The sequence below is a fragment of the Lynx rufus genome, unplaced genomic scaffold (genome assembly GCF_022079265.1).
Source record: "Lynx rufus isolate CCGP_SWC_20201006 ecotype Redwood Valley unplaced genomic scaffold, mLynRuf1.p SCAF_13, whole genome shotgun sequence".
Classification (NCBI taxonomy): domain Eukaryota; kingdom Metazoa; phylum Chordata; class Mammalia; order Carnivora; family Felidae; genus Lynx; species Lynx rufus.
The window spans coordinates 44,720,024-44,733,433 of record NW_025814827.1 but is presented as its reverse complement, the minus strand read 5'-3'; the positions used below and the strand labels follow the sequence as shown (position 1 = coordinate 44,733,433).

Genomic DNA, 13,410 nt, shown 5'->3' with positions numbered 1-13,410 from the left:
AGGAGTAAGAGACGAGTCAAAGGTACTCATTCCTTTATGCCATTTATTGAGTATGAGTGCAGCTGACCTTGGGCTGGACACCGGTCTGTGTGTGGTCCAAGGATCCGGGAATGGAGGGTAAGCCTCTTGTACAGCAATTGGGTCGTTGGGCTTGCAGTTTCTATTTCTCTCTCTCTCTCTTTATTTATTTATTTTTTAAAGTAATTCATCTTCATTGCGTTTTACAAAAGGATTAGTTCAAGATGGATTGAGGACCAAAATAACAATAACAACAATAATTTCTTGGCTGGAAGCATTTGCCTCCTAGAGTTACAGCTCATTCAGCCACATGACTGTCAGGGCTGCCTGCCTGCTCCAATTCCCTCCCACTTCCTCCCGTCAGAGGCCCCGAGATGGTCTTAGAGACCTCAGGAACCCATTTTATTCTCCAGCCCTGATAAGAAGATGACTCTCCTTGTGGGCGTTAGCCTTTTGCTTTTCTGTGGGTACACTCACTCGTGTACATTCCATTTGTCCTACCACCCCGTTTTCCTTTCTCTGACTTTAAACGCATGGCCTATTTCTCTCTGCACCTGGTTTTCCAGTCATTCTCCACCTTTGACTTTCATCTCTGTGTCCTTCTCCTGCCTCTGCCCGTTGAGTTCCCTCTGGGAGGGCCTGTGTGGGACCCGGTGCCTATGGGGTGCGGAACTTGACCGTTTTCTATTTTTATCTCTTCACAGACCGAGGCGTGCTGTGTGACCAAGTGACCCAGAGCCCCCCGTACCAGACAGTGGCAAGCGGCAGTAAGGTGACACTGTTCTGCACTTACCACACAACATACTCAAACCCGGATTTATACTGGTACCGAATAAGGCCAGATCGTTCCTTTCAGTTTATCCTCTACAGGGATAACACTCGATCCAAAGATGCAGATTTTACTCAGGGTCGTTTTTGGGTGTGGCACAGTCAGTCCCAGAAAACCTTCCACTTGGTGATCTCGGTGGAGCCTGAAGACAGTGCCACATACTACTGCGCCATCTATCCCCACAGTGTCGCAGGTGCCCAGGAGGTCTGAACATAAACCCCCAGCACAGCCTGGTGTAGCTCCCTGGGATCCTTCTTCCCGGCTATTTTGTGTTCCAGCCTGGCCTTTGGAGGTGCCCTGACATGTCTGCTGAATAATACAAGGGCAGCTCACATCCAGGAGAGCACCCTGGCTTCAGATGGAGCAGAGCACCTCCCTACCTTCTGACTCAGTGGGCCGTTGCAGTGGGAGAGTGGGAGAGGTATGTCTGGGGAATTCTCATCTTCGTGTCCCCAGTGCCCAGGTCACTCACGCCTGATACGGGGGCCTGTCGCGTATGTACTCTGAGGACTGTGAAGATACCAGAATGGCCAAGGTACCATTCGGGAGTGCTTTTATTTTAGTCTCCATCATTTATCCATTATTGTGAATTGGTCTGTTTTCCTTTTAAGATTCAAAGTAGACACAAAGTTACTTACTTCAAAATTTTCCCCCCAGTTCACCTTTTCCCTGCTTCTTCTTGCAAAGCCACCTTATTTTTCTTGAATGCCCTTTGACACTGCCGTTTCACTTACTTTATTTGGAGAACATTTTTCTTCCACGGAGGAGCATTGAGATACTCCGAAAAAGCTGTTGGTGATCCCTAGAACCCCAGCATCAAGTCCCTGCGTTTGGAGCTCTTTGGTGTCTCCAAGGAAGATGATCATCTCCAGGAGAATCCAACTGTGTGATGTCAAAATAGATACACCCTGAGCCCTGGGAACTGGTCCTTCTTTCCTTTTTTTTTTTTTTTTTCCGTTGAATTCTTTGCCTTAAAACAACTATTCATTATGAGATATAACCTTGAAGAGAGTAGAAGCCCAGGCTATGATTTTATAGGGAAAACACTAGAGCGCAGAGAAGGGAGGGACCTTCATTCCCAAGGTCAGAGAGCTGGGTAATAATAGAGCTCACGTGTGCTGCTGCGCTTTTAGGGCTCTCCCTGGCAGCTTCATCAGTAGGTGCTCTGGCAGCAGTTTATCTGGGCTTCAAAACAGGTGGGTGAAGAGCAGTCACTAGAGAGAGGAATGTACAGAACACGGGTGAGGGAGCCAAAGGCTTTGGGCAAATGTCTCCGCCTCCTGGGTCTCTGTGCTGCCCACGACTGAGTGTGTGTAGCAATCTTCTGGAGGACTCCCTCAGGGCTGTTTTGGACTTAAATGAAGTGCTGTATGCAAAAGCTCCAGAGAACTATAATCCACAATATGATGCCCCCCCCCCCCTTGAAAACAGCCACAATCCCCACCTGGCTCTTGCCATTAATGTTTTTCTGGAGGGTCCTTTTGGTAGGAGAAATTCAAGATCCTGTGATAAGCTAGGATTTTTTTTTTTTTTTTTTTTTTTGACCACCAAAGTAGATCAGAGGGTGGCTCATTTATATGCTAACTATCGGACAATCCTGAAGTCCAGTCTAGCTGAAATCAAATCACCACCTTGTCCTTGTTTTGGGGATGCTGTATATTCTAGAAGGAACTTTGGGCTGGTGCTCTTGGTAACATGGTTCTGCTCATAGCCACGTCCTGCCTCACTGAATGACTTTGAAGAAGGTACATTACCTTTTTGGAAGGGGTGTTTTTTCCATCTGAAAAATGAGGATGTGATCTTTTTGTTCTTTGCCACTTATAGAAACATGCTAATGTTACCTAAGGTAACAGATGTGAATGTTTTGGAAATAGGCATTCTTTACACACACGAGGTGCAGTTGTGTGGAATCTTCTAATGGTTCTTCCCTGGATGGACCTCCTTATCCATGTAGATTGTCCTAAACCCATTGACTCAGAGGGCTACTGCCTCCTTTCTTTGCTTTGGGCTGTGAAGACAACATGGGAGTCTGCAGATGGCAATATCAGGGGGAGTTGGTGAGGGTTGCTCTTTCACTTGTGACCCCATAAGCCCCCGCTTGACACCCTAGGTAGCACCCTAGGTGCCCAGGAAACCACAATAGTGGGTTGCAGGGGCTCTGCTACCTGAGTGGGTGCACCTGGGAAAATGCTGTGGCCTTGCTGATGTGGGGGTAGCAGAGCCCATCGGCCACAGAGGGGTCATTGCTGCTGTTTTGCTGTAGCAGCAGCAGCAACAGCCGGAAACCCAGGGCAGGGTCCCCGAGGCAGGAGCCTGCAGGCTTGGGGCTCAGGAAGCTGCGGTGTGACCTACAAGTTCAGTTTGGCTTTTGTCTGCCTAACAGTGAGTTCACAGCACCCACTCTCCCCCTCCCGCGGTGGTCTGTTATGAGTAAAGCCAGAGGCAAGGCACACTCGATGCACTTTAATAAATGCAACAGAGACAACAATGAGAATGGCAGAAAACCATCAACAACAAGGGGCAGGCAAGAGTCAGCATCCACTGAAATCAAATTTCCTGTGCATATATTGGCAGGCAAAACCCAGTAAAGATTCTCTTTTTACAGCCCAAATCTAGGAGTCTCATTCCTCTCCCTCCCTCCAAAAGTGCTTGCACAGTAAGTCGCTTGAAAGCAGGCCCACCTCTCGTTCATCTTTACACCCTCAGCTCGGTGCCTGGAACTTAGAAGGAGTCAATTCATGTTTGTGAAGTCAATTGATCAAAGTAATTTTCTCTGTATTTTACCCTGATCTTTGCTAATAGCTTGGAGAGTATTTAGATGAGGCTTTAGAAACCCCATTGGCTGCATGAGAAGTCAAATGTAATTTTGTTTGTAAAGTACTAAGGAAAGCAGAAAGTGCTTTTGTGGATGAGAATGCCAGCTTGAGGCAAACCTAGTGCTGGGCTGAACAGAGCCATTCCTGTTAGGTGAAGGGCATCTTCTCTCCAACCCCCAGGGTCTGTTTTCCTCGGGGAGTATGGAGCTGGGAATCTGTTGGCTCCCACTTTCTACTTTTGAAGGCAAAGAAAGTTAAGGGAACAAAACACTATTTTCAAAGTGTATCTGTTGTAGAAATAATAATAATAAAAAAATGAGTCCTATATCCCTTTATAAAGCAGCAGATAGAGCAGTTAGGACCATAACACCCTACTCCCTAGGACTTGTGTCTTTCCACAAAGCTGGAAAATGAGCTGGGTTTGTTGCTTTGATGGTTTGGGTAGCAGCCACTTAAGCAAGACTGGGATCGGTCACCTTGAATCACCGAGAAGCCAGAAGTCTAGGAGACAGCTCCTCTGTAGGCTTTTGTGAAGACATAATGTGGGAGTTTCATAAGGCAGCCTTCTGAAGCCAGTCAGCCTGCAAGTGAAGGACAAGGATCAGAGTGTCACAGATCACAGATAGTCAGTGCTGGGAGGAATCGTAGTACTCACATAGTCTGGGGATGGCCAGTACTTGCTGTGGCTGCATCATTGCAGACATCACTAATCTATCATGGTATGGTCCTTCCTGCAAATGGCCATAATTCACCTACTCCGTATTAGCTTATCAATATTGGCATAAGCCATGCAACTCATTTGCTCTTCTTAGTCTTTCTTAACTCCTTTGTTTAATGGGTGAAAAACCTCAGGCCTAAAGAGGTGGACAACTAGGCTAGGGTAGCAGAGCGTTAGTGACAAGGACAGGGTGAAAACCCACGTCTTCTGTCTCCTAGTGTAGTGCTCTTTTTATATAGCCACACTGCTCTTGTCCTTGGGACTCCTGGAAACCAGTCACCCATTTGGAAATGATTGGACATGTCCTCAGGCTGGGTTGGATCAGTCCCACACTTGAAATCTAAAGTTGTCCCTAGATCAGGAGTTGGGACTGGGGAGAATTGGGGGTACTGGAAAAAGGGCTTCGTGGGCAAACCTAGGCCCCGGTTTAAACTTCATGTCTAAGATTACATGAAGAAGGAATGCAAGTAGCAGGCAGATAATTAATGTCTCAACTGCAACTTTGTATGCATCTTGAATAGCTAGCAGTGTGCTGGTTACTACTAATGGGCATGTAGGTTCATCCCAAAGATGGGCTGGTCTATACACTGGGAGTCCTGTGATAAAGAGATGGGAGCTGGCATCTCCTTTGTCTAGGCAAGGCAGTTTCCAGAAATTCTTTGGGTGAAGCTCTACTGATGGCCTTGCAAATAACCATGACCCTTGGCCAGATAAACAAAATAGCAAATAAAGAAAACTATTTCTCATTACATAGCTCCAAGGTTTTAGCTCCTGGGTTGGAGGTGGGGATTATCGGCCAGTATTACATTATATTACATAACACATTTTGAGTCTGGCTTGAAATAGGAGGACAACAGGAGATGGGGTGTTATGCTTAGTATCTGAGGTGGCCCACCTTTATTAAATCATACTATGTCTCAGGGCACCTGGGTGGCTCAGTCGGTTAAGCGTCTGACTCTTGACCTCGGCTCAGGACACGATCTCATGGTTTGTGGGTTAGAGCACTGCATCAGGCTCTACACTGATATCTCAGAGCCTGCTTGGGATTCTGTCTCTCCTTCTCCCTGCCCCTCCCCCACCTGTGCACATGTGTTCACGCGCTCTCTCTCAAGATAAATTAAAAAAAAAAAATCCTATTATGTCTCTGTGTTCTTCCCTTTCCAAGCCTTCTTGGCCCCTTACATTCCTAACCTCCTTTTCTCCATGTGCAGCATAGTTTGGCTTGAGGTAGGCATAAGAAGCAGCTAATTCTTACCTTAAAAGAAAAATAACTTGGCAGTCAAGAGAAAATTGATGGCAAGACTCTTGGCAAACACCATCCGGAGACCCAGCACTGTGAGGGACAGCATGTTTACATTCCCGGCTGTGAACTGTGAACTGTGATGAACTGTGACTGAACAAGAGTAAAGATAGCGGCTTTAGCAAGAAACTAAATTCCCTTCCAGAAATTAGGTGCACAACACACGGACACCAGCCTGCCCCGAATCACCATCATTCTGCCTGGGCTGCAAGCCTAGCTTGGTGGCAGATGGCCCTGAGAGACCCAAGGCTGCTGCTCACTCCCAGCCAGGCAAGCTTTGGAAACCCATGCTTGTAGCCAGGCAAGCTTTGCCGAGAGGCTCAGAGGGAACCAGCTGGGCTCAGGTATGGTTTTTGTTTTCTTTTGAAATCTGCTGACTTTTGGCCCTGTCTGACAATTACAGAGTTTGCTTTAACACTCAGTTCTGAAGTTGACCCTTGATTTCAACTAACCTTTGGGCTCACTGATGCTCTTTGGAGTTAGCTTTATGTTTTCAGTTTCTGTTGGTTCTGGTTTTACAGTACCTGGAACAAACAGCAGTGGTCAGGGATTTACTGGCAACCAAGAAGCTCAAAGGGTTTGAGGTTTGAAAAATGGAGGAGACTTTAAGTAAGTAAACTGAGGATCAGGGGTATGAGTTGCTTAAGGTCAAACAGCTATTCGCACAGCCAACATTCTTCCCATTCTGGAATTTTTTCATTATACTATGAGGCCCACATTCAGGTATGTTTCCAATTTGTAGGATGAATGAGGGTTCTCAATCCCGTGATAGGCTGGGCTGCCCTTTGTTTTGGCATTCACATTGGATTAGGCTGTGCACAAATTTTTTTTAAAGATTTTTTTTTTAAGTTTTTAAAATTTATTTAGATAGAGTGCAAGAGAGCAGGGGAGAGGCAGAGAGAGGGAGAGAGAGAATTCCACACAGGATCAGCCCTGTAAAGGCAGAGCCCCTCATGGGGTTCGATCCCACAAAATGTGAAATCATGACCTGAGCTGAAGTCAAGAGTCAGACGCTTAACCCACTGAGCCACCCAGGTGCCCCATAGTCTGTGCATGAATTTTTAACCCAGAGTCTAGTAGTAGGACAGTCATTAGTATCAAGGAGACAGTGGCTGGTGAAGAGGAGATAGGAGATGAAATAAGATGGACTTTATCTTAGATTCCAGCTCAGGGATGCAGAGTTAAGTTCAAAGTCAATGATGGGCCATAGTTGGGCTCAGTCTTATTTCTAGCATGATGCCACGTTGAGAATGATCTGTCAAGAGTTTACATCTTCAGCTTCCCTTTCCCTCAATTTTTCTTCCCTACAATTCCAGCCCCTTGAAACTAGATGTGACCTACCTGAAGAATTTGTCCTTGGTTCAAAGTTAGTGGAGCTCACGATTTTACTGTTGTGTTCAACCGAACAGGTCACCGAATTTGGATCTTCATACCGACCAAGCTTGACAGCACTGTACTTCCCACTGGGGGAGACGACAATAGCAGGGTCAAATTCTTCTAGTTTCTTGGTTGATTCGAGTTTTATGTCTATATCCTTAGGATAGAAATCCTTCACCAGACAAGCAACCGTCGTCCCATTTCGCATGATGAAAACGGATGGTGTGGCAGGAGGCTGGCTTTCTGCAAATATAATCAATTTATCTTGAAAGGGAGTTAAACGGTGGGGTTTACTTCAATTCCTTTGGGGCCAAATACTGCAATACAGACTTTCCTGCATCCTTTAGTGACCTGGGCTTGTTAACACCCAATGAAAGAGGTGGCTAAGGGAAGCGGAAATGAAAGGCAGTCAGTCTGACTTCTAGTTAGGAGCTGCTAAGAGACCTGGCTGGAAGTGGAGATGGAAAATAACAACTACAAACAAGTTTCTGGATCATCTGGGATTCAATTATCTGTATTTTGTTAATCAGTCGTCTGGATGATTACAGTCAGGTTGAATATCTGTCTGCATCGTTGGTTTATTTTAAACGCATAAGCCCTTAGAATGAGAACAGGGTTGGTGCTCAGTTAAAGAATCAGGGTCTGAGAAGGACTACATGACTCATTCAAATACCCTGAGGATGGCAGTATTGGAGTCACTTTAGGGTGTCTTTCTCATTTTTCGGACTGGAAGGGATAACCACTGAAGTTAAGTGGTACATCTCTCTGCCTTTAGGTAAATACTTATTTTGTTGTAAGGGACTATCCTATAGTTTCTGAGTCTTTTATCAGAGATAACAGCTATTATTCCCAGGAAGTCCTTATAGATATTAATTTTTTTAACATTTATTCATTTTTGAGAGAGAGACAGAGTGTGAGTGGGGGGGAGGGGCAGAGAGAGAGGGAGACACAGAATCTGAAGCAGGATCCAGGCTCTGAGCTGTCAGCACAGAGCCCGATGTGGGACTCAAACTCATGAACCATGAGATTACGACCTGGGCCAAAGTCAAATGCTCAACCAACTGAGCCACCCAGGCGCCCCTAGATATAAAACCAGTTTAAACCCAGTTCTTATTTTATTCTAAGTGAAGCTATGGCGTGTTGGTCCTAATCATTGGATCGCCTCCTGGCCTCCTCTGCATTCATGCCTCACCTTGACCTACCATCTATCTGCTACTCTGTATATGCATCTTTTTCTTTCCTTGAAACTGAAAGTTTTAAAGCTTTGAGGGAGGCAGTATTGATTCTTTCCCATCATGCCTTATTAAGGTTTGTGAATTATGATAAATTTTGTCCATGAAGACTTGGATCCTTAGGCTATCTTCAAATAACTGTTAAAAAAGGAGGGTGCTGTGAAGATGCCTGAAATCAGGAGAGACAACCAATCTGTGAATGGTGACCTAGATATATTTCCAAACAGAAGCTTAACTGTCAATTTTCTGTAGTAATTACTTGTGTGAATGTAGCTCTTCTATTTGAAACTAGGTGATATCAAATTAAAAATGTTGAATTCCAGTGTACTTTTATTTACTATGATCTATAATCAAGATATAAGGTAATGCTAAATGAAAAGTCTTGGTAATGGGTGAGTAAATGCAATCATTTTTCTAATACTCTGTCCTAATTTGGATTTGGGCGTTAGCTGTTGAAGCTCATGGTAGTGGAGCTATAAACAAATAAATTGGTTATATCTGCTTGAGAGGGTACGTTTGCTAGTCTAGAAGTTCTTTCTGATCATCATTTTGTAAATGGACAATGGCCAATCAGGGCTTTCCTAGGGAATCAGCTGTTCAGAGACCGCCCCCCCCCCCCTTAACTAGCCTCCAAATATTTTTTTTGAAAAAATTTGTTACCACTTTTTTCTCTGCCTGGAAGCTCAGCTGGAAGACTGGATTCTGTTTCAGTCACTAAGGGCAGGAAACTCATTCCTAAGAATCTGGTTCCATATATTTTGGCTTCAGTTCTAGACAAGACGGGGATTGGGGATTTTTTCAGGGGGCTCTCCTGGAACCTAATTTCAACCCATGTGAGGAAACCTTCATCGTTTTGCTTTCCGGCATAGCTGAAGCCACTGATAACAGACACTGATAACTCGGCAGCAACGGCTTGAAAAACCACATGTTCATTCACCTGTCTTCAGAATTGCAACATTTCTCGTTCACTATACTGACTTTGGTGACATGTACTCTGGTTGATTTTCAAGGGAGTTATGAGATACAGAGAAAGGAAACCAGTAATTAAAAAACAAAACAAAACAACAAAACAAAACAATCCTATTTCCTTGGTTACTTCAGAGTATGACCCAATCCTAGCCTGATTTACTTGGGTAATTAAGGCTTGCTTGGGATTTTAAAATCTAAATTCAAAGGCAGTTGTCAATGATCACTTGGGGCTAGAGAGATTTGGTTTGAATAATTTGAACAATGGAACATAACTGACAAGACAAATGTCTGAAGAAGGTCATACACTTATGATATTGAGCTCTTAATCTGTTACTATTTCAGATAAAGCATAATGCATTCATTTGGTAAAACATTTTTCTCAGACCCTTTTCTCAGTGAATACCTATCTATTGAAAACAATTGTTTGAAAATGAAGTGTTTTATCTAATCCATTCTTTGGTATCATGATAACCAAAGAAAAGGTTATCTGGCTGAATTGAACCTTTAAAAAAAAAAAAACAGAATGCATTTTATATGGTTGCCATATGTAAACTAGTCGATTTTGTTTTCAGTTTAAACCAAAATCCGAGTTAGATAAAATTTGCCCTACTGTAGTCCAAAATTTAAAGATCTAATTGTTCATTTTTTTGAGAATTGCTGGTCTTTCTTCTTGGCCCACAGGTGTAATTACATTTCACTATGGGCTTCAAAGTGCTATTTGTTTGGACAATTGCTATTTTATTTCAGACTTTCTCTTTCTATGAGTCCAATGCTAAGGTTATGTGCTGGTAAACAATACCAGAAGAAGTATATACCTTTCCTGAACAGCCTTTCTTAACTTGTATACATAGAAATCATCTATGTTTTAGATTCCCACTGAGTCCTATCAGTTCCCTAAGGATTGTACCATCTGTAACAAATGTCACTCACAAATTCAAGGCTCTCTGACATCATGGGATTTAACTTTAACATTGAAATACACATTTGCTCTACCTGATTACTCTGACCTGGTTAACTGTCTCTGTCTTAAATCTTCCAAGCTACAGGGCATTTGTTTACGGTTGCAATGAGGCACGTGCACTAGTCAGGTTAGCCAAAGAGATGGGTAAGAGTGGAAACAACCTTCTGGAGATTTGGGGCCAGAGTGTCCCTGCACATTCCCTCCCCCACCATGTGCCCCAGCAATTAGTACGATTTTTCTAGTTTTCCTGGCATTTTCTGGGCTGCTCTGAAGATTTCAGAAATAAGTGGAGGATGCAGTTTGAATGTATGTTTTTTTAAAAAACAAAACTAGTTACAGAGCTGCTTCAGGGACTCAGTCCAGTGTCTTTATCTGGCCACCCCCCACATCTGGGCTACTCCATCTCCTAGTTATACTTTCCCAAGTAATGCAAACTGGATGGCAGCCCCAGTGCCAGGATTCAATTTATCCCTAGAAATATAGTGGAAAAAATCAACTCACGTGGTTCCACGAGGAGTTTGGTGCCGGCTCCAAAAAACATCTGTCGGGTATCCCAGGAGCACATCGCAGCACTGCCTCACAAGTAACCAGCCTGGGGCTGGCCCTGGGGCCTGGCCTAGAACATCTGTGCCCTGCCTCCCCAGCCTGGGTCCCAGCCTAGAGACCCCACAGCTCAGAGAACTACAAAGCTGCCCTCGATGAGATCAAGGGGCTGAGTGCACAGAGGCTCAGTTCCCTTTGAAGCTAATAATAGTGTATCTGCTGGATAAGGATGTGTGCATGAAATCCCAGCCAGGAAGCACGGAGACAGGGGACAGAGCTGACATAGAGGAAGAGAAGAAGGCGACAGGTGACTGGTAGCTGCCTTCAAGATGGACAATTTAACTCCCAGTTTATTGGAGGCCTTTCCAAGAAGAACATGATAGCTTGGGAATAGGGATGGGGCACGGAATAGTGACATTTCTTAGAGTGAATGTTTGGCTGAAGAGGGTTTAGACACAGGTCTGGTTCTCACATTCTGGTTCCCTTCTCTTGGGTCACAGATACTGCTTTTTGATTAGAAACCTGATTTCTTCCCCATCACTCAGACTGAGCTTCACAATAATAAGGAATCTGTCTCCTAATTCCCCGAGCCCAAGGAAAGGCTTTCTAAGGATCTGAGGCTTGAACAAGAAGTTGGTAGTGGATGGAGAGCCCAGGGTGCTGTGTGTCCATGGATGTGGGTCAGAGAAGCCGCTGCTTGCTTTGGACCGCTTGTTTTTGTTTTATAATTCCTCCCGTATCTGGATCCAGATACAAGCTTCAGGAGGATATAATAATCATGTGAAATAGAATTTGAAGGCCTTATGGATTACTCGGTCTCATCACCAGAAATCTAGAGTCTAGGGCTAGAGCCAAAGGAAACGATGGTTGTATAGGGCCATTATTTGCTGTCAAAACTTTAAGATTGAGGGCTTGACTTGAAATTCTCACTTTCCCTAACTGAGCTTCACATAATCATATTACACTCCATCACTGCAGGAAGAGAAAACTGAAGAAGTAAATAGAGTATCACCAGAGAGCACAGGTCAGAGTCCCGGCAGAGGGGCTAAGCATCAGTTTCATGTCTTTCCTTTTTCCCTAAGATTCCCAAAGCCACAGCCTCAGAGATTTGATTGTAACACTGCAGATAATTCTGAATTTCAAGTGGAAATGATTTAAAGGGAAAATGAAATACAATACTTTTCGCTCAGATGCAATTTGCCCAACATCGATCAGACTGCAATCAGCTACAACATGACTGTTTCCCTCCTTCTTTCTAGTCTCTCCCTTCTCAAAGATAAGATAACACGCCAAATCCCACTATTGGCCTGGAAGCAACAGGCAACCAAGAACCCCTGTAAGTTTATGTTTCCTTCTGAGAGGCAGACGTCATGTTGACAGTACCAGCTGCTTTCAGGATGTCAACCTTGCCACATTCACGTACATTTCCCCACTTCTTTATTTCCTCCGAAACAAAATTTAACCACGTAAGGGGGCAATGCCTGCCCCATTGGACTTGGCATTTTGGAAAGCTTCTGAAAGACTACTGTTCTCTGGACCAGTCCCAGTGACTGTTGGCAGCTACCCAAACTACCTGAATATCACCCCTGGATTTCTGAGCACTGGCATGCCTTACCAGGGGACAGTATCTCTAGGAGAGCACCATGACTTCCCTGTTGTCCTGAAGTTGGTGGCTGTGATTCTACATTGGATGTAGGCTCCTGAACCCTGTGCAGAGTCTTCAGATCTAGGGCTAACCAAAGGGATGCAATTTCTGCTCTTGGAAGACCCAGACAAGGATGGGGCCTGGGGGATCATTTAGTCTGAGCCAGGCGCACTGATTTAATGCAAGTTCTCAGCAAAAAGACACAAAGGCAAGATTGGCTTTTGTCATCTGAGGGAGAGAAGACTGTCTTGATCTAACTCTCTCTGCAATAATATTTTTCTTCTTTTTAACCCTTCCTCTTCCTACATTTTGGCTAGGAGTCTTTTTCCTCATAAACAGTGGAGCGACTCTCACCTAGAGCTTGCCTTTTCCCTGACTGAGGAGGGGACCAAAAGCCTGACTAAGGGCTTTCTTCAGGCCTTGGTAGAAGGCTTATTGCTACAAATCTTTAGAACAGAGTTTCCATGCATACACAGACTATTTTCCTAAGAGAAACCTAATGAATTCATCCTCAAATTTTACCTTGACTCTTTGCAACAACAAAACAATGCATTTCCAATTTAGAGCCTCCTGACCTCCCCCAAAGCTCCAATCCATTCAGGACTCTGCTACAACAAGTCCAAGGGACTATACGCGCTGAAGTAAATTAAAATGCATGACTTACTTGGTTCCACGACGAGTCGAGTCCCTGCTCCAAAGATAAGTGGTGCATCATGACACCACCTCAGGCATCATTACAAAAACCCCACCACCTATTTGCCCTCCGTTTAGTCCGTCTGTTTGGAAGGGGGGTGGGTGGAGCAGAACGAGAATAGCTGGAGGCATAAAACTCTGCAACGGTTTCTGAGATCTAAGCACTGTATCTTGGCAGCTTGTTTATATGTGTTGTCCTCTGAGTGTTGGCATTTAGGGAAGTCCCTAGGTTTTCTACTATTATCTCCTCAACCTGCCATCACTTACCCGCCGATCTTGCTTCAGGATCAAATTTCACAGGGAGAAAGG

General features: G+C 44.5%; 2 gene segments (V, D, J or C); one reads left to right on the top strand and one right to left on the bottom strand.

Moving 5' to 3' along the window:
* The first annotated feature begins 425 nt into the window (after positions 1–425).
* Positions 426–1,769, top strand: LOC124508797 (T cell receptor delta variable 3-like). The segment is given in 2 exon segments: positions 426–481; positions 723–1,769. Coding segments are annotated over 2 exon segments (372 nt in total).
* A 1,526-nt stretch (positions 1,770–3,295) lies between these two features.
* Positions 3,296–12,665, bottom strand: LOC124508779 (T cell receptor delta constant-like). The segment is given in 5 exon segments: positions 3,296–4,244; positions 5,637–5,774; positions 6,134–6,205; positions 7,023–7,301; positions 10,722–12,665. Coding segments are annotated over 4 exon segments (552 nt in total).
* Between the last annotated feature and the right edge of the window lie 745 nt (positions 12,666–13,410).